Source organism: Megachile rotundata, chromosome 12, assembly GCF_050947335.1.
Source record: "Megachile rotundata isolate GNS110a chromosome 12, iyMegRotu1, whole genome shotgun sequence".
In the NCBI taxonomy this organism is placed as follows: Eukaryota; Metazoa; Arthropoda; class Insecta; order Hymenoptera; family Megachilidae; genus Megachile; species Megachile rotundata.
This window is the reverse complement of record NC_134994.1, coordinates 12423325-12449421: the sequence shown is the minus strand read 5'-3', so window position 1 is coordinate 12449421 and position 26097 is coordinate 12423325. Positions and strand designations below refer to the sequence as shown.

General features: G+C 37.1%; 1 protein-coding gene across 4 annotated transcripts in view; it reads left to right on the top strand.

Annotated features, from left to right (window-relative positions):
- Positions 1 to 26097, top strand: part of LOC100877900 (uncharacterized) — a 487744-nt gene that overhangs the window by 322559 nt on the left and 139088 nt on the right. For all 4 annotated transcript variants that reach the window (XM_076538517.1, XM_076538520.1, XM_076538519.1 and 1 more), the window contains one exon: positions 9940 to 10056. In XM_076538517.1, the coding sequence (XP_076394632.1) occupies positions 9940 to 10056 (117 nt within the window). The remainder of the gene's footprint in view (positions 1 to 9939; positions 10057 to 26097) is intronic.

The following is a 26097-nucleotide window of genomic DNA, read 5'->3' as shown; positions in this document are numbered from 1 at the left end:
ATTTCACAATTTTGCGAATTTTCCACTTAAAATTATAAAAATCCAAAAAAGAATATTACAAAGTTAAAAAAAGTTTCCTGGAATTTCCATTGACGAAGAAAGATTCCAGAAGCAATCATTCGGGATTCGCCTGAAAGAGAAGGGTCAGAAATAGCGAAACAGAAAGAGTGAAAGAAAAGTCGTGAAGAAATTTGTTCCTCCGCTTTCACCGGCTCGTTTCTTGAATTCGTAATAACAGAGCACGTAGAGAAGAGGTCGGATTTTCGTTTGCACCTTCGTTCCTCTCGAGTGACTTCCGTTCTCGAAGCTTGTCGGGAACGCGTCAAACTTCCACGTATGCTTTTGGCATCTGACATTCGCCACGGCCAGTTCTCGAAAATGCTGCTCGATGTTCGGTAACGTTACGACGTGACAGCAGCTGAAAATCGCGGGCTGATGCTCAGGCCTGTCGTGCTGCATTCGCGTGATTTCAGATAATCACGTCCGGAGGGTGTTCTGGACAAAAGCTGTTTAACAACAGCGCATGACAAACGAATTTTCGACGAAAGCCTTGGAAATGCAATTTTTCCAATGGTGATTTTTAAGTTGACGTGTTGTATCTTCTTATGGAGGGTGATGGGGTGAGTTGGATTTGATGTATGAAATGTTTTATGTGGACAATAACAATGTCCTGTTAAATTTCAAGTAGTCTAGTAGTAATGTCAAACGTAATTCAAAAATAGTACAATAATAATGCGGTAGTTAGTGAAATCAAAATAGACCAATTCAGTATGAAATTCAAATAGCAAAATTCAGTGTCAAGTTTCAAATAGTTTAATTCAGTATCAAGTTTCATGTAGTCCAATTCAGTATCAAATTTCATGTAATCTAACTCAGTATCAAGTTTCATATAGTTCAATTCGGTATCAAGTTTCAAATAGTCTAACTCAGTATCAAGTTTCATATAGTTCAATTCAGTATCAAGTTTCAAATAGTCGAACTCAGTATCAAGTTTCATATAGTTCAATTCAGTATCAAGTTTCAGATAGTCCAACTCAGTATCAAGTTTCATATAGTTCAATTCAGTATCAAGTTTCTTATAGTTCAATTCAGTATCAAGTTTTAAATAGTCCAACTCAGTATCAAGTTTCAAATAGTCCAACTCAGTATCAAGTTTCATATAGTTCAATTCAGTATCAAGTTTCTTATAGTTCAATTCAGTATCAAGTTTTAAATAGTCCAACTCAGTATCAAGTTTCAAATAGTCGAACTCAGTATCAAGTTTCAAATAGCCCAATTCAGTATCAAGTTTCATATAGTTCAATTCAGTATCAAGTTTCATATAGTCCAATTCAATATCAAGTTTCAAACAGCCCAATTCAGTATCAAGTTTCAAATAGTCCAACTCAATATCAAGTTTCATATAGTTCAATTCAGTATCAAGTTTCAAATAGTCCAACTCAGTATCAAGTTTCAAATAGTCCAACTCAATATCAAGTTTCATATAGTTCAATTCAGTATCAAGTTTCAAATAGTCCAATTCAGTATCAAGTTTCATGTAGTTCAATTTAGTATCAAGTTTCAAACAGCCCAATTCAGTATCAAGTTTCTTATAGTTCAATTCAGTATCAAGTTTTAAATAGTCCAACTCAGTATCAAGTTTCATATAGTCCAACTCAGTATCAAGTTTCAAATAGCCCAATTCAGTATCAAGTTTCATATAGTTCAATTCAGTATCAAGTTTCATATAGTCCAATTCAATATCAAGTTTCAAACAGCCCAATTCAGTATCAAGTTTCAAATAGTCCAACTCAATATCAAGTTTCATATAGTTCAATTCAGTATCAAGTTTCAAATAGTCCAATTCAGTATCAAGTTTCATGTAGTTCAATTTAGTATCAAGTTTCAAACAGCCCAATTCAGTATCAAGTTTCATGTAGTTCAATTCAGTATCAAGTCTCAGATAAATTGATAAATTTCTAAACAAGAATTCACAAATATGGAACTTAAAATGTCCTCAAAAACAATCCTCAACTGTAAACCCCCAAACGTCCAAAAGTCCCAAAGAAATAAAAATCAGAAAACTTGCAATGCAACGCACAACAGCAAAGCGTGTAATAACTAGATGGTAATAAAATACATGACTATAAAGCAGTATATAACCAGAATTTTTCGCTGTTTCATGAAAAGTCGCGATTAATTCATTCGTCAGACAAGCTTACAAAGATTTTCAATGCATCGTAAAGTAGTTCAGGTGAAAAGGTTCGTAAAAACAGGATCGGAGAGGGATGAAAGTTGGCAAGTTTCTTGCGAAGTTAAGTGTTTTCTTGGAGCAGCTAAAGACCCGTACCTTTATTGTCTTATTATGCAGCAGCAACAATTCTTATTTAAGTTTTCCGGCAAAACATCTGCCTCGTATTCGCTTCGACCGGTTCGACTAATTTTGACTCGCACCACTGCCTTTATTCTCTTATATACTCTTCAACTATCCGTGAACCGTCTACGTTATGAAAACTTTCTGTCAATCTTGGGAACGTTGTAATATTCGGATCGTATGATTGAAAAATAATTTTGGTGTTTGGTGTTTGTGGACCTTAAAGAGTTGAAATTTTTGATGAGATGATTAGAAGCATTATAGATGTACTGTTGTACCATTATGGAGGTCCAAACAACTTGATTTATCTTTGTTTAAAATTAATCTTACTTGGAGTTTAATTAATTTCATTCAAAATTTGAAGTTTGATTTATTGATTTATTTGATGTCTTTGATTTATTTGATTTATCTGATTTATTTGATTTAATTTATTTATTTGATTTATTTGATTAATTCAATTAGATTGGTTTATTTGATTTGTTTGATTTATTGGATTTATATGATTAATTTGATTTATTGGATTTATATGATTAATTTGATTTATTTGGTTTATTTGATTTATTTGATTTATTTGCTTTATTTGATTTATTTGCTTTATTTGATTTATTCGATTTATTCGATTTATTTGATTTATTTGATTTATATGATTTATTTGATTTATTTAATTTAGTCGATTTATTTGCTTTATTTGATTTATTTGATTTATTTGATTTATTTGGTTTGTTTGGTTTGTTTGATCTGTTTAAGTTCTTTGGTTTATTTTATTTACTTTATTTATTTGATTTCGTTCTAAAATCAAAGAAAAAAGAAGCAATCAATTTACATAGTCATTCACAGCTTCAATTTTACAAAGAATATTTTTAAAAGTCTCTCAAAACATGTCCTTAAGCTAACTCCGAATATCTTCATAAAACTTATCCAATTTGTGCATACAAATCAAACTTCAAACCCAAAAGCAAACTAAATAATATCACTTCGAAAGTACGATTTCACATCGAAAAGTTTGCTAACAATACCGAAAGATGCAACTCTAAAAATGCTCGACCAATTTGACCATCCAACCATCGAACAAAACTTCGACCGCAAGAGGAAACAAAAAAATCGAAGCATCGTTCCTAAACGTTACATTCTCTGAAACAACAACTTCACAAACACCGAGAGAATCCCGATTCCAGAAACAACAGCGTGGAATCAGTAACCAGCAATTACTCGACAAACGTTTCCCTCACCTGCCAGTCTGCCATCGACTTTCCCGAAGGAAGCGAGGAAAATACGATGAAAAAGGGACCAGACACTGGTTGTACGTTCTTTCCCCTGGGCCACGTCGGTTTACATTTAAATTTATAATCCGCTCTCAACGTGATTCCGTCCGAATGCCCCCGGTAAATTGATTTGCAGTATAAGTTGGGTCTTGCGCGTCACCGAGGGCGTCGAAGCTGGAGAAGCAAGGTTCGCAGCGATGCAAAATACGAGATGGTTGTCGAACGGGCGAGAGAGAGAGCTAAGCGATTTACAGTCGACTGACATCGGTTGCTTACCGTTGCTTGCAGTCGTGCTTTTCGACGCTTTTCTTCCTTCTGAACCATCTGCAACAGAGACCTACAGGACCTCTCAAAATTCTCGATCACAACCCTTGCAGAGTTATTTTATTCATCTTAATCGAATAGGTGGAAGAAGGTTGGTAGGTTGACCTTGACCTTGAAGTTCAAGAGTAGTTCTTGAGAATTAAAAATTTCGAAGAGACTACGAGTTGAAATTCAATCGTTCTGAACAAAAATATCAAGCTTCCATTTTGAAGTGGATTTCAGCTGAGGAACTTATCAGATTCTTCCCAGCCTTCTTCCTAGATTACCTTTAAAATTATCCTCATGTTTCTCCAATTTATAACATAAAGAATAGTAATATAACGTCTACAATGTATACCAATAGACCCAATAACAAAAAATATAACAATACAATAAAACTACATAAAAGTCCAAAAGAGCCATATAACGAGAACCTACCATATTTCCAAATTTGTTTATCTAAACCCATGCAGACACAGAATTAAACCGTCGTTAAACCCCGAATCTGAGACTAATGTCTCGGAAATGAAATCGAGAAAGAGTTACATCCTAATGACACCGGAGACCCCAAGGTAACATTCATGAAGCTAGTTGCCAAACGATTCGAAATGCGGAGGGAGTGAAACGAAATAACAGGATAATTAGTAGAGCTCGGCATCAGGTAATTACTCTGGAATAAGTTTCGTGTTGGCGGTGGTAAAACGTCGCAATCGAGTCTCTCTTTCTGTGGCTCTCAGTCGGTAGAAAGGTCTGTTTGACGGGATCAGTGTACGCCAGAGAGGTTCAGGACCGCCTCTTCGAAATACCGTGCAATTTGGCGCGTCTTGTCGCGGAGTAGCTTAATCGCGTTCGAGACTCGAGCGGAAAACGGAGTTGCAGACTTGGCCATGCACGTTTGCACATCTAGGATTCTGTGTTGGTACGAAAAGTGTATGTATAACGGCACAAGATGAGTAATTTCAAGAAATAACGTGAAGGAGTAATTTATTTTTAATAAAAACTCTTTTAGTTTCCTTCAAACGTGGTTCAAATAAAACTCGTTATCAAACTTAAAATTATTAACGTGGTATTGCAATATTCAACTGAGGAAAGCATGATATTCTGATGCGTAGACATTACTTGAAAATATTGCATAAGATAGTTCAATATTTCGTTTCGCAAAGACTCGATTATATAATTGAAATCAGTATTGAAAAAGTTGATACTGTGTGCACTCAAATGAATTCACGTATTGTGGTATAGTCAGCGCACTCTTATAGTGGAGATAAATCTGTGTAGATTAGTAGGCGCATGCGTCGATTGATCCACGCATGCGCGGTGAAGCCTTGCGCAGTGGAGCTGCGCAGTACGCAGCTAGGTACGAAACCACAATTAATACACGGCTAATATATTTTTACATGGAAGTATTAACGTAAATCAGGACAATATAAAATGATCTACCCAAAGAATAATAATTTCTCTACTCTTATCATAGAAAATAAAAACGCTAAAGTTTCGTATAAGAGAAAAACAAAGTAACAAAGGTTAAATAAAAATTTTCAATGCAAGTATTTAAAGAAAGAAGATATAATACATATAACACATATAGTTTTTGTGACAAACGGTTGAACGGAAAAGAATCCAGGAAAGAAAACATTCTGAAGGTATGGAAAATCGAATGGCCTGCTGTTAACTTCATTTGACGGACGATGGAACGAAAGGGTTGGCCGAGCGGAAAAGGGAGGAACGGGCATAAAAGTGCATCCAGGAGGATCGCGAGAAATAAAAGCATCCAATTTCCTGGGGATACCTCACCGGATTTAGCCAGAGTCGGCCATATTCTTTCCCCTTTTTCCGTGGTTGAGAAAACGTTCGCGCTTTTATCGGCGGACGCGCGATGCCAAATCCTGCAACCAAAGTGAAATGTAACGAGCCACGCGGTTCTACGCGCCATCGCATCGCGAACGAAAGATGGAGAAACGAACAACTTCCGCTTTTCTGATCTCGAACCGAGCGTTTCAATTATTTATGTCATTCCTCTGCCAACGATCGCGATACGCCCTTCTCGTTCTCCACTTTTTTCACGCCCTGACGTCCATTTCCTGTCGCATCCACTTTTTATCTTCCTATTCTTACGTTCTTACGTTGGACAGCGGCAATCTTGATTCTCCAAATGTGCCGTCTACTCGTATCATTCGCTGTTATTTGATTTTTCATGTGAAATTTTTATGGAACAGATTTAAGGACGTGTTATGACCGAGATAGGAACGTGACAAATGTTCTCTTCTTTTTCACATTCTTGCTGCATAATACTTTTTCGAGAAAAATTAATTTCCAGTGCAAATTCGTGTTGATTAAAATTCAGGATATTAGATTCTCAAGTTCTTTCGAATTTTAAAATAAATCTTGAAATTCTTCAATTACCAAATTCTGTAAACTTTGAACCTTTAATACTATATTTACTCAGTGATCCAATTTTTCCAATTTCTCAAATTTCTCAATTTTGTTCAATTACCCCCGAATAAAAAAATTCTTAAAAATGATCGCAAAAATCCGAGATAAAGTATAATCGAAAATTTGAAGTTGGAAAAATGGTAAATGACGTGAACCCCGAATCCTCGAATTTTCATTCCGGCAGAAAATGAAAAGCGGTGCCATTCGCGACCTAGTGGCGATAAAGCATTCGGAAAGTGTCCCTCTGCGAAATGACACGTGAAACGCGCAATTAACGGCCAATTAATCGAACATGCGATCGTCCAGCGTGCAATTACGTTGCTCGATGCAGCGTATAAAACATGCTTATTTACATCCTTTCATTTCGCGACCACTTTCGCATTTATAATGAACTGGGTCGAATCGATAACGGTAAGTTATCGAAGAAGTACAGAAGAATCTTTCGAATAAACAACATTATCGCATTTGGTAAACAGGTCCGAGACGCGCGAATTAATCATTTCGCCGGCTATATTTTTGTCGAACCGTGCTTACACGGATGTTTGTTCCGCTTTTTTCGATGGAGTGTTCGAAATTTGCATTCGTCACCGCGATACTTTAAATCATCCCGAAAAAACGCACGGTCGACGAGCACGATACAAATGTCAACACGATACTTCACGCTAATTGATTACCGTGCCGATAATTTTGGAATCCGCTCGAACGAAAGTTGAACGAAAATGATCAATCACACTGAATAATTCACTCCTTTTTTCCTGATAGAGGAAGAAAATTGTTATAAATCTGGATTGCCGTATAATTTCTCTTCTTTATTTAATCCGCTCTGATCGAGTCGAAATTTAACCATCGCTGGTTTTAGCGCCGGAATTTGTAGTCTAATAAAACTCGAAAGAAATCGATTCCGTCGTTAATCTCTTTTATTGCGGATATCAGCTTTTTTCTGCGATACGTGTTCTTCTGAACAATTTGAAGATATGACGAGACAAATGGGAACGTACAAAAAATATCCATGAATGTATCTAATAAAAGTCTTTAAAAAAATCGTCATGTAAATGTTTTACAACGAATGAATTATAAAAAAGAATAAAAATATAAGTGAAATGAAAGGTTAATAAAAGATGAAATTGTGAAACGTTTCGTCGATATAACTCTCTTCCGACCAGTCGAAAAATCGTGCGATAGATACGGAACCAAAACGAAACAAGAAAAAACAATTTTTCCGTGGGTTCCGATAAAAGTCACGTATCGTGCGATATCCGTAGGTCGTAACTCCGCTGAAAACTTTTATCCAATCGGATTACGCGATATACGTGGATCCCGAAGAGTCCGATAAGGATACCGGTTGCGTGTCCGCGTCTCGAAGTCACGAGCCATCGATACCGGACAGCAATTAATTCAACACCGTACGTCCGGTACAATGGTGGACCATGGAGCCACGTATCCGACCCATGATGCTGACAATGGAACGTTCGCGTACACGCGCGTTGTATCAAGATCTGAATGAGCCGGCTGAGATACAGGGTAAAGGCATTACACCAGCCGGGAAACGCGTCCCCGGGATTGTCTCGTTGATATGTTAATTAACGTTATTGATGTCGTCGTGGCTCGTGTTCTCTTCGAACGGCTCTCTATTAAATCCATTCGAATTTCGAACGATGGCTTGTAAGCTGCTCGAGACTTCGAATTGATTTGTGGAGCGAGACGTAAGATTGTATGAATCCATGTCGACATGCACTGTGTAAACTAGGGTACTCGATCTTGGATATAGGAATGGTACAGGGTGTCTTACAAATAGAGTAGGTCAATGAAATGGTAGCTGACGTGATTCTGAATAAGATTTCCCTTTGCGGAAATGGGGTTTGAAGCTTCGTTTTTGAGTTATTAAGGAGAAATGCGAATTAATCAGAGCGCGGGGATTACGCTTGCGCAGACGCGAGAGCGACAGCTTCGGATAACGCGTAGTCATACAACGCGTGATAATCCAACATGTAGTAATGCAACGCGTAGTAATACAACGCATAGTAATCCAGCGTGTGGATATCTAACGCGTAGTAATTCAGCGCTTGGATATTCAACGCGTGTTAGTCCAACGTGTAGTAATGCAACGCGTGGTAATTCTGAGCGTAGGATTCTAATGCGTGGTAATCCAACACGTAGTAATACGACGCGTGGTAATGCAACGCGTGGTTATCCTATGCGTAGTAATCCAACGCGTAGTAATACGACGCGTGGTAATGCAACGCGTGGATATCCTACGCATAGTAATCCAACGCGTAGTAATACAACGCGTTGTAATCCTGCGTGTGGATACCCAACGCGTAGTAATCTGGCGCGTGTGGATACCCAACGCGTAGTAATTTAATGCGTTGTAATCCAGCGTGCGGATACCCAACGCGTAGTAATCTGGCGCGTGCATATTCAACGCGTAGTAATTTAACGCGTAATAATGCAACGCGTGGTAATTCTAAGCGTAGGAATCTAACGCATGGTAATCTAACGCGTAGTAATCCAGCGTGTAGATATCTAACGCGTAGTAATCCAGCGCTTGGATATTCAACGCGTGTTAGTCCAACGCGTAGTAATTCAACGCGTGGTAATTCTAAGCGTAGGAATCTAACGTGTAGTAATCTAACGCGTAGTTAACCAACGCGTAGTAATCCAACGCGTAATAATCCTCGCGTAAAATTTAGGTTATTAGAAAAACTTACGTCCAACAAATAAAAAAATTTTAATTCCTATTTTCATATATGACAATAAAGTAAATAAACGTTAAAAAGTAATAATTTTTACAAAGTACCAAAACATTTTTACCCAAATGTTTTGCAAACATCTAGAAAATTTAGTATCTTGTGAACTTACGTAATCAACCAGTCTATGTACAGATCGTGCTTGGCAGAGGCAATCATGCAAATTCAGACACAATCGATTCCCTCATTCTTTCTTTACTGTTCATTTCAATGTACCGACTAACTAACTGACGGCACGGCAGTAGAGCGGCAGGACTTCAAAAGAATTAATTTCCATAATTATCTTAATTCCGTAGAGGGCTGCAGACGCTTGCGGCTGGCATTTGCGTTTTTCTCACACTGAGGCAAGAAAAGTAATTATCGAATTGCCTTTTCTTAGTGTTATCTAATAAATCATTGCTGGGTCATCGAGACCGTAACAATCATTAGCGATAAGTGACTTTCGTTAATTAAAGTAAGTTACATGATATTCTGACAATTTCAACTTGGAATTCTTTCATATAATTAAAAAATTTACTGCATTACCGCATATCAAGCTAGAAGTATTTAGTACTTGATAAATTTTTATAAGTTTAAATTTTATACCAAAATTTAGTACAAAAGGTTAAAGGTATATTAAGGTATATTTTCTAAAATATTTTCTGACTTTTCTGTCTAATTTTGCTATCAACGAGATTCACTACAGCGATTGCGACACAGTTCCGTAAATAAACGTCGAAGGAAGCGAAATAGCCGGCTCGAACATTGCCAAAACTAATTAAGCTAGCAGGATTAGAAAGGATGCTTTTACCCTGCAAGAACTAATGGTTGGTTACCTAAGTGTATCGTCTTTTTGTTGCAGGTGCGAGGGCGGTTGGCTTCAACTCGAAGGCGGTGCTCGAGTTTGCGGTCGCAACGAACGTTTTGATCGACCGGTCGTGCTATTTTCCGACAAACCGATGCCAATTCTCCACATGCAGTGAGTAACACACTGACATTCTATCGAGATCTTTTCCGCTCGAATTTAATACTGATACAAAAAAAACGAGTTAAATATCGAGCTCGAAATAAATTATGAAGTCGACGCGATACGTCGAAGACTACCGCGGATTTCATATCGTATTCACGGGGGATTCGTTTTTAATTAAGCCCTTTTTTTTGCTTTGGTATCGAGAACAAGTGGTGCTTCGTTGATTATATAAAAGCCACCGACGGCCGATAATTTATAGAATCCACGAGATTTTATTCGGTGGGTATTAAATAGTTGATTTTAATTAAGAAAGGTGCTTCATTTATAATTTTATATTGTTATATTTGTCAAAGGCTTTCAGATATTTCGTAATTTGAAATAAATTGTGATACCTCGATTTGTAGGTTAGGTAATTTATTTTACAGTGAATGATTAGGTAATTTATTTTACAGTAGAAGATTGGGTGATTTAATTTTCAGTTGAAGATTAGGTAACTGAGGATCAGGTGATTTAATTTGTAATAGAAGATTAATTTCTAGCAAAAGATTAAGTAATTCATTTCAACATCTTCGTCAATAACCTCAACAAAATTACCAAAATCTACACAAAAATGAAACATTAAATATCTCCATATTAACCAAAATACTCAAACTATTCTCAAGCGAGAGAAAATGAAACTCAACTCCGACCTCTCGTTAGTACTTCGCAACACATGAAATTGTCCCTAAATTCTCCAACCCCAGAAAACAGCAACAGAAAAGCGATTGCGAGGACAGAGAATCACGAACGGTCCGTAAGGAAACGAGAATCACGAGGGTCGATGTAGCGTCGCGGACAAAAGGATGCGTAGTGAAAACGCTGATGTTTTATTTATACGACGTTCGCCGAACGCGTATACATCGCAAGACGGCGATTCTGTCATAAATATTTAATAAGGTCCCTGCAACTAAACGTATTCGATGTAAGTTCAGACATTGGCTTCTGTTTTCTTCGCGAACACCAATTAAGGGAAACAAATGAATGCGTTTGATTCTTCAACTACCTAATACCCTCGCGTTCCTCTGGCGACAATCAATTATTCAAATCTTAGAACGTTCTTCTGGAAGTCGTAGTAATTCTTGAAGTTACTCGAACAAACACTCGGAGGGAATTGGAGATGCTGATTCTTGCTGACTTATGAAAAGAGATTGTTAAGAAATGTATTTTGGAAAATGTAGGTTTCATTCATTTAGAGAGTGTGTTAGGTTATGTTTGAAAAATATGTGTTAGGTTATGTTTGAAGAATATGTAGTAGGTTATGTTTGGAGAATATGTGTTAGTTTATGTTTGAAGAACATGTGGTAGGTTATGTTTGAAGAACATGTGGTAGGTTATGTTTGAATAACATATGTTAGGTTGTGTTTGAAGAACATGTGTTAGGTTATATTTGGAGAATATGTAGTAGGTTATGTTTGAAGAATATGTGTTAGGTTATGTTTGAAGAATATGTGTTAGGTTATGTTTGAAGAACATATGTTAGGTTATGTTTGAATATTATTATTTTAAACTTGAAGAATATCTATCAAGTTAGATTTGAACAATATACATCAGGTTTCTATTACATTAAATATGAAGAATATATATTTTTGTACAATAAAAACAGTCACATTTTTAACAATACTGTATCTGAACAATATTAGATACACATTTACAGTCATATTACTCATGTACATACGTCGATGCAGATAATTACTGATGTCTAAAAAAAACATACTCAATCATATAAAACTTGACTCAATCAGGTGTTGCTATGAGAACAATCTTAAATAGTAGCTATTAATTGATAGATTATTTTATCTATCTTCAACTGTGGATTTAAACGTAGCGCAACTTCGCTTACACTAAAGTGCACAAAATGGCTGCCGCTTGTCAAGAGTACACTTCACTAATTCATTCTTCTCTGATCAATTAAATAATACAGACATACCAATATTTCTATAGACATCTTAAATAATATTTTTGATATCGAAAATCATTTCAAAGATTTCCGTAAATCAAACACAATTTCCCAAACAACGTATAATTTTCCAGGCGTGCTTCGCAATTAGGAGGCCATAAAAACCGTTTCCAAAGAAGTATTAATCTTAAGGGTATGCAATTAACGACGATCGAGGAAGATGATTAACAGCGGCATCCCCTTAACGAAAAGTAATCGTGGTCGAGAAGCGGACCGTTTCGTTTCTCGTTCGCGAGAAGGTAAATTAATTTGCATTTAAATGAGGCCACGCAAAAACGTTGGATAACGTCGCGCGAAACGGTAGACAAAGGGAAAAGTGTCAATTAATTATGGTGGAGGGAGAATCAGCTTCCAGCGAATTTCTGGAGTACCTTCCACGGTACTCATTATCTTAATTCCTTTCGCATGAAGAGTTGGCAACTTTCGTAGCCGATACAAACGGCACGAAAGTTGTCAGATTTTTCGACGGAGCAAGCCGTGTTTTATTTCGTATCGAGGGGAAGAAAGAGGGGCCGGTATTTAAAAAGTGCAGCTCGATACGAAAAGCGAACGCTTTTCGTTGTTCGTTCGACTGGAATGAAACGGTGGCGGATTGTAGTAGTAAGAAGCACTTAGCCAGGTACGTGTTCCTGTTTCGTAATGGAGCCGGTATTCTGTCTCTCTCCTTCGCTCTGTGTACCGCTGTTTGTCTCTATCGTCGCGTCCACGGTAATTTGCAAAACGTCGTTAAATCGATTTCGCAAACCCGCGATTCATTCCGATTCCGCTCTCACGAACTCTCGCAATCGTGTAGTGATTTCAAGAATTCCTTTTTGTTTCAAAAACGTATTTTTCTGCGGGACTTTTTCATCTGCAAAGTTTTTTGTTACTGTTTCAAGTTTTTAAGTGGATCATTTCTCGCTTTTTTTGTGAGCAATGTTTGTTATTAGCACATTATTAGTTCAGGCTGTAAATTAATATACCAGTACTACAAGAAAATATTAGACTTTCGATCCTCAAAATCTGTGACAATTTTATCAACATTAGTAAAGATCGATTTTTTATCATCAAACCTTTTGATATGTTGTGTTTATGAATATATGCTGATTTTAGTGAATTAATGAGAAAATTAGAAACGGTTCGTGACAATAAATAGAACTAATCGAAGCTAATGATCGACGTTTGCAATTTCGAACCATCACGAGTCTCACGATCTGCACCATTCATTTCGATCTTCGATTCGTGATGACCGCGCGTAATCAAAGCGTTACAGTCCGATCGACGATTCTAATCGCAGTGATTGGCAATTTTACGGACAGACTAACAATTCCAGGGTTGACTTCGATGGTTCTCGAAATAAATAAATCGACTTGATTGCGCGTGTAATCGGCCTCGGTGTTGCGGTCACGCGGCATTTATGCGACCGATGCGGGACAGTTCATCAATTTCATAAATTGTTGCGTGATCAACCGGCGGATCTGCGATAATTAAGCTCGTCGTTGATGGACTTTGCTGCCATTGATCGTGTTGCGGTGATGCTGATTGGAAAGTTGGGAAAGGTGTGCTATAAATCACTCGTGACGGTGCAAAAACGATATTACGATCTTATTCGATGTTCTATTCATTTAGATTCTGAGGAGTGTGAGATAAAATGCGAATATTATAGATATTGCAATAAGTGATATTAGAAAAGTAAATTCATTTAGAAATTGGTTATTGAATGATTTAATTGAGTTTCATTAATTATTGAATTATTGGGTTAAAATTTTTGTCAAGTCTAAAAGGAGTTTTAAATGAAATGTACACATTAACAAATATTTCAAGTATTTATTATTACACTTCTACAAAAAATAAAATTTGCCTATGTCACACTTCTGCACTCATGTCACTCTTTTTTCATATACACTTACCGAACAAATACGACATCTTATGAATCTAATTTTCGTCTGGTCAGCCATAATCTACTGAAAGAATAATGTCTGACTTATTTTACTGAACCTTACTGCATTTATCGCGTTACAGCTGATCGACTTCTTCTACGTGTCACCGCCATTTCACCTAAAACGTCAGTTGACGCGAATCTCATAGTCCGGAATTCTACGAGGGAATTTTGTAAGAAAAGGGAAAAAGGAGGGTAGAAGTTTTTGACCTGAAAATGTCTGGCATGTTATTGCCAGCTATCTTCACGCGACTGATTCGGCAAAGAACTTGGCTGGGTCGGCTGTTGAAGTTTATACAAGTTGAGAAGTTGAGTGTAATGTAGCAAACTGGTGGTAACACGCGACTGGCATAAATGTGTCATACTAAAACGCCTTGGTACGAGGCAAATGGGGTATTTGACCCCTGTTCACGTTTCAATTTGCTGGATTTTATCTAAAATTTCTTCTTTGTTTTATCCGTGATCAGGAGTGTCATAGTTGGGAATTGTAGTTGGAATTAATTTAACGTGAACTTATAATATAACTGTGGTGTTTTTTTAGTTTGGTAATTCATATTTGATGAATGATTTAAGGTAGCTTATTAATTGGTGTTGCTTTGTAAATGATTTATAAGTAGACATTGATATTTAGCAATAAGTTCTTTCAAAAGTAATAGCGTGTCTGGGCTCTCAAGTATAAAATTAGTGACTGCTGTGAAATTATGATATTTGAATATAAATTGTGATGTTATATGATGTATACACAATAATATTCTTTTCATACAAAATAACGATCATCAACAATAACCATCATTTCATATAAAATAATGATATTCAAATGTTGACACCAAAGTCCAGGACATTTACATCCATAGCATCGTACCAAATTATTATAACAAGACAACGATAAGTACAACTCTATGAGAATACAATACGGCAATATAACGAGACTGCAACAATATAGAACTATAATTATGACCAACTATATAATTAGAACTAACTATAACCAATGATACAGCCATGACAATAATCAAAGATCACAATTGAAATAAATATCTAAGAAGTGTGAAGAAGTTGTCGAAGTATTTGGAGGTTAGAAATTAAAGAGCAATGCAACAGCAATTTCCCCCACTAAATCCGTGCGATTACGTGACTGGGAACAAGCAGCCGCGAGTTACTATTATTACCAGGACATCGGAATTACTCTGGTTTGGTTTTCCAACAGGGTTCTGTGTACCACGGGGGAAAAAAGTTAAGTGGATTTGAAAGGGGAGGGCGCGTTGGCACGAAAGCACGATGCTATAGCATAGCGAAACGAAATCGCTGTCTACAAGATAGTTTATATTCAACCGTTTATGGGGATAAGGAGGGATAAATTAAGAGTAGCCGGCACGAATCTCCTCGCTGCATTTCGATTATCTTTGTCTGTAATTTTCTATCTCTTTACCCGTCTTCTCTTGGTTTCCATTTATCAAATATAACTTTACTACGAAATCGTTTAAGAATCTCGAAGACTTCAAATCAGAATTCTTCACTGAGAACATTAATTATATTGTGTAATAATATTTCATCGTTACATTATTAACCAATTAATTAACTAGCTCAGTAATTCACTGTTGTTAAATTTGACTGAAATTTCAGTCGTTTCAAAATTATTCGATAATTAATTTAATTAAATTGTTGGGTAATTAAATAATTTTAGAGTCATTTGATATTTGAATAATTACTATTAGTATTAATATAAGGGACCCAATAAAATGTACTTAATTGAATAAATTCAAAAACCAGTTATTTTTATGTTGTTTGATAATTAACTAATTTTTCAATTATTTGATAATTGAATAATTGTTATTAGCATCAATATAAGGGACCTGATAAAATGTACTGAATTAAATAAATTCAAATCAGCCATTTTTATGTTGTTTGATAATTAAATAATTTTTTATTGACTTGATAGTTAAATAATTTTTTAGTCGTTGTGTAATTATCGTTAGGTTACAATAAATAAAAATAAATTTTTAAGCCTACCCATAATTTTTTTTAGCAAATCCGAGTTTTCGTTACAGTACGAAAGCATTTAACCTTTACGAGTTTTGAGGTCTCGTAATAAGATCGATATCTGGACAAAAGCTGGAGCCAGCAGGCGTGCATTATACGATCCATTAGACGAATCAAAAGACGACGAGGATGAAAGAGACACAAGAGATTCCATTCAATTTCTTCATCCTTCAACTGTCAGCTTCTCAGAGGATAAAAATGCCACTTATAAAAAGCGACGTGTGTATCGAGTTTTCTGGGGAATGGTACGAGTGAATCGGAAATAGGATATTTTAGACAATATGATATCTGATATAGTAAATATCGTTATGCACTGATCAGATTTTTATCTTCTTATTTCAAGTTTAATTCTGGGAAAAGCAATTTTTTCTATTTTGAGAAATGGTAATACCAAACTACATATATGTAATACTAATAAAAAAATAATAAAAATGTGTTTTATTAAAATAACTTAATCGAAGAAAAATTACAGAAAATAATTTAATTTAATAAATTCGTTGGTTACAAAATCTGTTTCTTAATATTTCATAAAGTATCAGAATTTCGTGGTATATTATTCTAGTACAGTATGTTAAATTACATTATCATGCTTGAAACAAAATACAGCGCAATATTTATTGAATATTCTATCCTATATGATATCCTATGTAATATAATATTAATAAGTGAACTGCAATTTTCCGTGGAAAAATTAGTGAATACTTTTTAATAAAATTGTTTTATAATTTATTTAATTTTCGAGGAAATGAAGTTGGACATTTATTAAAATATTGAGATTTTAACAACAAGTTAAAATATTATGGGTTGAGAATTTCATTGAAAAATCATGTGGGTCATGTGTGTTTGCAAACATGTTAAAAAATTTATGTTTTAATATGTGGCACCTGTCAGGTACAGACATATGTGAAGTACATATGTAAAGTACATTTTGACACATGTGAATTTAAATTTCAATATACATATGTGAGGTGTGCGACTTACATGCTGACATATGTGAACTTCATATGTAAAGTATATTTTGTCATATGTGAATTTAAATTTCAATGTACATATGTGAGGTGTGCGACTTACATTTTGACATATGTGAAGTATAAAATTTCCATGAAGTAGAAACTTTACATTTTGATATATGTCATATGTGAAATTCACATTTTGACATGTGTTAAATAAAAAATTTATTTTTTACCACACACCATGTACAAACTTTACATTTTATCATACACTAATAATAAAATTTACACTTCACCATACACCAAATACAAAATGAACATTTCCACGTCCATCACATATGAAATTCACATATGAACACACAAGTGTTGAATTTCTCTAATTTTAACAAAATTACGATTTATAACTAAATTTTCCAGTCTCAAATCTTCCACTAAGAACCTCTCCTAAATACAACTAACATTTCCCAATCTCCGTAAATTTGTCCCGTAACATTAAAAGCAACCCTTGCAAGCCCCGATATTCCATAAAGGAAAAGGGACCGACCTAATCTCGTAATAATGGCAGTTCCGAAAAACAAAAGGCAGTTTCCGAGTTGACACAGCGGAGACATTAAACAAAGCGCAAGATCGATTCCGTTAATTATTCCATCGCCTCTGAATCATATTGAAATCACCGTAGTCTTCCATCTTCTTCAAACACGACGAAACAAAGGCTACTTGAAAACACCTCTAGGAATATTTCGCTAATTTAATTGAAGTCTCTTTTCCATTCATTACGCGTTGCATCGTCGGGGCGTCGTCGACGTAAAAAAAGAAGAAGTATCACGGTAATTTCGCAACAAAGCCGAAAAAGGAAAAATGATCAAAGAATAAATGAAGCTGCGAGCGAAGTCACGGTGGAAGGAGCAACGTTGAGGATTCAGAAAGAGGAAAGCTTTAACGGAGAAAATACGAAGCGCTTGAAGCAACGAGTCGCGTTCCGCGCAAAATGAAAGTCGAGACCAAGAAACTCCGGCTGCGGGCTGAAGGCGAAATACGTGGAGGAAAAAAGAAGCTGGTCCTCGAATCCGTCGAAACCGTGGCGTTGGTCTCGCGCGTAACGCCGTTTTTCCGTTGTTTTTCCAGCTTCCCTCTCAGCCCTGATTGGATGGATGCGGGTCGAGCCACGTCTGCATTTTTCGATTCACGATCCTCGAATTTGTCGCGCGACGAAATTGCTAACCGGAGAAGACAAGAGAAAGAAACGAATCGTAGTTCAATCCATTATGATCCGTCACCGTATTCAATCGAAGAAACTCGACCGGGAAATTCGATGTTGCTTTTTACGGCATACATCTGCTGGTGGACCGCTCGGAAAATCGCTGTCGGTCTTTTCTTTCGGATTAAATTATGGAAAGAAAGTCTTTTGATTTGGTGTTCGAATGTTAGAGCGGATGTGGATACAGAGCTGTGTACAGAGTATCTCACAATTAGTATAGCTGACGTGATTCTGGATGATATTTCCCTTTGCAGAAATGGGGTGCGAAACTTCGTTTTTGAATTATTAAGGAAAAACACGGACCCATCAGAGCGCGAGGATTATTACGCGTTAGATTAGTAGACGTTGGTTAACTACGCGTTAGATTACCACGCGTTAGATTCCTACGCTTAGAATTACCACGTGTTGCATTACTACGCGTTGGACTAACACGCGTTGAATATCTAAGCGCTGGATTACTACGCGATAGATATCCACACGCTGGTTTACTACGCGTTAGAGTACTACGCTTAGAATTACCACGCATTAGATTCCTACGCTCAGAATCACCACGCGTTGAATATCCAAGCGCTGGATTACTACGCGTTAGATATCCACACGCTGGATTACAACGCGTTAGATTACCACGCGTTAGATTCCTACGCTTCGAATTACCACGCATTAGATTCCTACGCTTAGAACTACCACGCGTTGCATTACTATGCGTTGGACTATCACGCGTTGAATATCCAAGCGCTGGATTACTACGCGTTAGATATCCACACGCTGGATTACTACGCGTTAGATTACCACGCGTTAGATTCCTACGCTTAGAATTACCACGCGTTGCATTACTATGCGTTGGACTATCACGCGTTGAATATCCAAGCGCTGGATTACTACGCGTTAGATATCCACACGCTGGATTACTACGCGTTAGATTACCACGCGTTGAATATCCAAGCGCTGGATTACTACGCGTTAGATATCCACACGCTGGATTACTACGCGTTAGATTCCTACGCTTACAATTACCACGCATCAGATTCCTACGCTTAGAATTACCACGCGTTGCATTATTACACGTTGAATTACTACGCGTTGAATATGCACGCGCTAGATTACTACGCGTTGGATATCCACACGCTGTAGTAATACAACGCGTTGGATTACCACGCGGTGCATTACCACGCGTTGCATTACTACGTGTTGAATTATCTCACGTTGGATAACTACGCGTTATCCGAAGCTGTCGCTCTTGCGTCTGCGCATGCCTAATCCTCGCGCTCTTGATCTGTGTTTTTCCTTAATAATTCAAAAAGGAGCTTCAAACTCCATTTTTGCAAAGTTAAATCTTATTCAGAATCACGTCAACTACCTCCCAGAAATCTACACTAATTGCGAGACACCCTGTAATCCTTTAAGTTATAAAACTTGAACATGTCTCTGTTTCAGTTTATCTGTCATATTTCCCATTGCACATAATCAACTCAAAGCGATAAATTATAACACATCCGCGTGTGCATCCCAAATGACGTAGTTGATTACTTGGTCCGATTATGAAATTCAATCGTTCAAAGGGATACGGTCTATTAGAGCGCGAAACTGTTGTAGTAGAAATAAAGAAATCGTTTATACCGGTTTACCTTATCGAAAGAACATAATAGTACTTGCCAAAACCAGGCATTACACGGGGGTGCATTATCATTCGCGATGATTAATCGTATTGAACCTTGTACGTCCGCAAATTGCGTCAAATATCCGATCGGTCTAAATTGATTCGACATGTAACCAGCTGGTTCGCCAGTTATGGGACTTGAATCAGTAAGGTGAAACTTCATCAAACTTTCAGGGCTCTCGGGTGTAAATTGGAAACACCTCGAACTTCAAGCGTTGCACGGTAAATGAAATTGCTGCTCCAGAAGTCGACGTCTTAATGATATCGAAATGGAAAATATTTGTTGGAAACTGTTTCTTCTGTTGATTGCATTTTTGTGATTTTTTGCCAGGAGTGTAATTGGTTGATGGACTTGGTTTATGGGATTTTGTTGAATTGTTTTATTTCTCATATTTTCAAGTTTCAAGAACCTTAGGAATGTAAGCTTTAGAGTCTGAAGCTTTTATATGTGAATAATTTGAAATTCCAGAAATATAAAAACCTAGAGATGTAAGAATCTAAGTACTCCAGACTTATCAAATCTCTAACTTAAAGTATCCCACACGAAAGATTTCCTATTCAGCAGTCCAAAAATATAGAAACGAACTGTCTATTACCAATTTACGAATCTTAAACGTTCTCCAAAAAAAGGTTGGTTAAAGTAACAAAATCCTGAAAAGCATTTCCAGTAATTGAACTCTGGCGCCGAAACTTTCAACCGCTGACTTTTTATTTAGAATCCCGACTCGCCAGTATTTTGATAGCCATTTAACCGTCAAAGATACGTGGCCGAGGGTGTTCGACAGTATCGTTGCAGCGAAATGTTGTTTTGTTACTATAGCTCAACGACAAAATTACTTTCGTACGAACGGCTCGCCTTTTAATATAAATACCGTGGTTCGAGCGTTACAACGTTGTTAGCAGCGGGCCAGCAATTTCGCGCTCGTCAACCGGGGCAACCGCGTCGTATCAAAAAACACGTAAACTTTTATGCAATTCGTGTCCCCGTGTCCAACGGCAAATCACATTTAACTTTGGCCAGAACGTGCGCGGGTAAATCAACCCTCTTTGGGATTATAATCCGGCATCCCTCTCAAGCATCCTGTTTACGGCGAACGGTAAGGCAATTTCGCTCGAACCAACATCATCAAAAGCCCGTCCTTGAAAGGAAGAACACGAAACGCTGCCGGGCTACTTAATTTTCCGGATTTTCCGTCCTGAATTCTCAATTCGCGAATGCATTTTAATGCGACCCGTGAACTATGATCGCGAAACGATCATGAATTCTGCGTAATCTGCACTTTGACTTCGACTTCCAAAACGTTATTGTGGATGCTTTTGTCGCCGCGTTAATTAAAGACGTCTTTAAAGGACTCATTAATTTTACTGTGAATTTGTCAGGTACTTTTATTTGAACAAGATTTTTAGGGACGAAAAATAATTTCTCAAATTATAATATAAGAACACACACGTTATAAATTTTTTTTTTTAATAAAAATATACAACATACGCTCAAATTTTTATATATTTTTTTTTATCGCTTACAAGACTCCATTAAATAAAATGTGTGTGTATTCTGACATTCTAGTTTAAGAAATTAATTTTTTTTAATGTTGTCTACCTTATGAAAATAATGTGCAAATAATTTTTTATTTAATAAACCAAACTGAAACAAAGACGAATTTTTCCATAATTTTCGAGTAACTTGACCTTTAAATGAAACATTTTAATACCGAATAAAATATTTTCCATTTCAACCCCAGTTTTCTGGTTCATTAAAAGCAGACCGTGTCCGGTATCAAAAATTTGTGCGCTTGTTTGCGTGAAAATTTCGTCGCGACGGATTCATACAAAAATGGATTCAACGGTCGGAAGTTAAAGCTGTTCGGAAAAATTACAACGACAATTCGAATCGTTACCGGGGGGTAGTATACGTGATTGGCGTACAACAGCGAAGGCATTCATGGTCACCAAACGACTAGTTCGCGCGAAACGGAAGTCGTTAGTTTACAATCCGGCAACTTGTTATTCTCAGTTGAAAGCCATTTCCACCATTCAAAAACACCGTCCCGTCGTTCGGAATAAAATATTCGATCGTTATACTCAGCGTTTCGAGTGCGGACGCGATTACCCGGCAACTTCTGAACGACCGAAGAAAATCTTCTTCCCTGAACATCCGAATTGCTGTTTTCGCGTTACGGAACCTTGCTAGAAATTCTTTGTAAAATGGAGGAGCGTGTTCTTTCAAAACTTCGCGCGAAGATAATTGTGGTTTTCGAATGAGCAACCAAAAATAGCTGAACTTTGTACGAAAAAAAAATGAAGACCACTCGAATTTAGAAATGTAGCAAGAGTACAGAAATTGAAGTAAAACCTTCAAATTTCCATAGTAATTTACGAAATAATAGTCCCAAGGTTTGTTGGCAAAATTGCCGGTCAACAAAGTGCTAATAGAAGACCGTTAGTCTGAAACCGGGTCAAAATCCCTTCATCTCCGTGAATCCAGCCGCTTAACCGTAAACGACGAACGGCACCGGATGTATAAATAACCTCGCGGGCCAATTTCTCAGGCCGCAATCCTTTTAACGCTCGGTCTCGTAGCTGCAGCCGGAAGTGGCTGCATTAGGAAAGCGAGAAACGATGTAGCGTAACACTTCATTGCGAAAATTACGCGGTGCCGTTCTCCAGCGTCGTCGTAGCTGGTTCGCCAGGCGGAAAAGCGAACGAAGAAGATGCACGTACCATCTGTACGTGTACTCCCTCTCTATCTGTGTACGAAGGACAGAGAGAGAGAGGCGAGAGCAACCCCGGTGGATGTAGAGTGTGCAAATTACGGGACTATGGCGCTAATGTTAACTACACGCTTTAGTAGCCTCGTTACGAGACCATCCTGATGCAGTCGCTTTCGCCGAGAGGGAACAGGATGTCGTTAATCGTGCTACTTTTAGATACTATTCTGCCGTGGCACACACTTCTTTCGCTGTTCTGCCTTTGAAGCTCGAAAAGTGTTAAAAAATATAAGACGGGTGTTCCAGGGAATGTGTGGGGATTTGGAGATAGGAATTTTTATACTGGAACACTTTTTGTTAGAAATTCATACAAATATTAATTTTAGTATGTTTGTTACCATTGCTTTTTTTATGTACTCTTTAATTTATTGAGTAGGTGAAGAAAAAGATTCTGAATAAAATTGCAATAGGACGTGACAGATATTTGAGTAGGCTCCAAGAGAAATGTGGTGTCCAGCCACACTCGACATAGGAATGCAAGGAGTCGATAATAGAATTTTATTAATAGTAGAACATTTGTTATTATCAAAATAAAGTTTGTAATTATAAACGTTCAAGAAGTTGTCACTAATTAGGCAGATATTGTCACTTCTTGTGGACATGTTGCTGCTCATCTATATCTCTGAAGATACACCTCTGAAGGTACATCTTTGAAGGTACACCTCTGAAGACACATCTCTGGAGGCACATCTCCAAAAATTGTAACAAATCACGTTACAAGAATAATCAAGTCATCAACAGCCTTCTTTATAACAATAACTAACACATCTCTAATGACACATCTCTGAAGGTACACCTCTGAAGCCACACCTCTGAAGCCACATCTCTGAAGGTACACCTCTGAAGCCACATCTCTGAAGGCACATCTCCAAAAATTGTAACAAATCACGTTACAAGAATAATCAAGTCATCTACAGCCTTCTTTATAACAATTACTAACACATCTCTGAAGACACATCTCTGAAGGTACACCTCTGAAGCCACATCTCTGAAGCCACATCTCTGAAGGTACACCTCTGAAGCCACATCTCTGAAGGTACATCTCCAAAAATTGTAACAAATCACGTTACAAGAATAATCAAGTCATCTACAGCCTTCTTTATAACAATTACTAACACATCTCTGAAGACACATCTCTGAAGGTACACCTCTGAAGCCACACCTCTGAAGCCACATCTCTGAAGGTACACCTCTGAAGCCACATCTCTGAAGGCACATCTCCAAAAATTGCAACAAATCACGTTACAAGAATAATCAAGTCATCTACAGCCTTCTTTATAACAATTACTAACACAAGTAAAACAATCTGAGTCAATATTTCGATGTCTCCGACCCTTAATGTCCAGAGCGTGAATAGGCAGCCGAAATGAATATCAGCGATCTAATGAAAACGAACCGTAGTAGCCGGTATCTCGGAAAAGCTATCGATTGGTATCGGCGTCGATTCAGAGCTCAGATGCGTTCTCGGGAACGCACGATCCATTAACGACGGCAATTTAGCCGGTACAGCGGTTAGCCGTCGGCGTAAGCGACAGCGGGGTCCGTTTCGGACGAGGAAATTTGCGGGTTCGCTTATTTGTTCGCGACATTCGCTACCTATGACTGTGCGGAACGTGTATGTACACAAGCGACGTTATATCGGCGACGTGTTTATTAGTTCGTCCGGCATCGAAACGCATCGAGAGCCAGCAAGAGATCAAATATCTCTCGAGTAAACCCTAATCGTAGTCGTCATGGATGCAACGCCGATCGCTGATGAAGTTTACCGGGGTACCTCATTAATTCCGATCGTCGCAGTCATGAAAACGGCCTTGGTCCTTACGGATCGTTACGTTCTGCTGATTATGTAAACGGGCACATGTGAAACGGTTATTGAAGTGTTTGGTCGTTGGATGCATGTTATAACGAGTTGATTAGACAGTATATGTTTCTAGTGATACTTCAAATCAATTTGATCGTAGCAGCAATATGATCCAAGTCTAGTTCTGGCGATGTTATTAGTCATATCAGGAACATATTGTTAGTTATATGCTAAGTAGTCTTTTGCTTGCAGCTTTCTATTCATGTCGAGGTATTATATGTATATTCACTTATATTTACCTGCAAGGAATCCTAATGCTAACACTGTAAGGCAAAGTGTGTACACAAATGTCAAAAATGTATCCATAATTCCCATCATGCTCCAAATATCATTACAAACTGCCTTATAAAGTGTTCAAACACTGATAAGAAAAATAATCTTGAAAGCTGTGTATGTACATCCCTAAATGTCTTGCACAATATGTGATGTAATATCAAGTCTAAAATGAGCATGTCATGCAAAATACGTGTAGTGTGAAATAAATGCACCTGAAAGCATTGTTTTCGACAAATGTTTGTCTCTGCGAACGCATTAGCAGCTCTTAATCTCATTCTACCGGAAACTAATTTTCTTTCAAAACGATTGCGTGGAATCTAAAGTATATTCATCCTTAAATCTCTCTCCTTTGTTCAGGATCATGCGAATTCAGTTTCGAATCGGATTCAAGGAAATCTTCGTTCTATTCTGCCTACTTTTGTTTACCCTCTCGAAAGTTAATCAAGAGATCTCTGTTGTTTCAGTGAATTTGTTCGTTGGAGCTTGTGTCTTGGGATGAAAGGAAGATCAAGTCAAAGGAAGTTGCATGAATTTAGATGGTGGGAATTGCGAGCAATATTTGACTGCTTATGAGGACTTCGTTGTTGGTGTTTGGTCGGATTGGATGTCGGAAGTGTGGAGGTAGAAGGTGAAGTGAAGGTGGAGATTTGGAACTTTGGGAAATTTGAAATTTGGGAAATTGGGACATTGGGAAATGGGAAAATTGGGAAATTGGGACATTGGGAAATTAAGAAATTGGAAAAACTAAAAATTGAAAAATTGAAAACTTGAAAAATTGAAAAATTGAAAACTTGAAAACTTGAAAACTTGAAAACTTGAAAACTTGAAAAATTGAAGAGTGGAAATATCGAAAACTTGAAAACTTGAAAAATTGAAGAGTTGAACAATTGAAGAGTGGAAAAATTGAAGAGTTGAAAAATTGAGGAGTTGAAAAATTGAAGAGTTGAAAAATTGAAGTGTTGAAAAATTGAAAAATTGAAGAGTTGAAGAGTTTACAAATTGAAGAGTTGAAAAATTAAAAAATTGAAGAATTGAAAAATTGAAAAATTGAAGAATTGAAGAATTGAAAAATTGAAAAATTGAAAAATTGAAAAATTGAAAAATTGAAAAAATGAAAATATGAAAAATTGAAAAATTGAGCCCAAAAATTTGGACTAAATTTTCAGTTTAAGAATGTTGCATCTTTCACTTGACTGCCTCTCTATCTCCTCATTCCACCTCGTCTTCATAAAGTTCATTAACCTTCTTCCAGCAAATTTCAACTTTACGCTCGTTATCGTCGCAGTTTCACCCTCCCTCATAACTTCCACTGCCTTCACATTCGCGTCC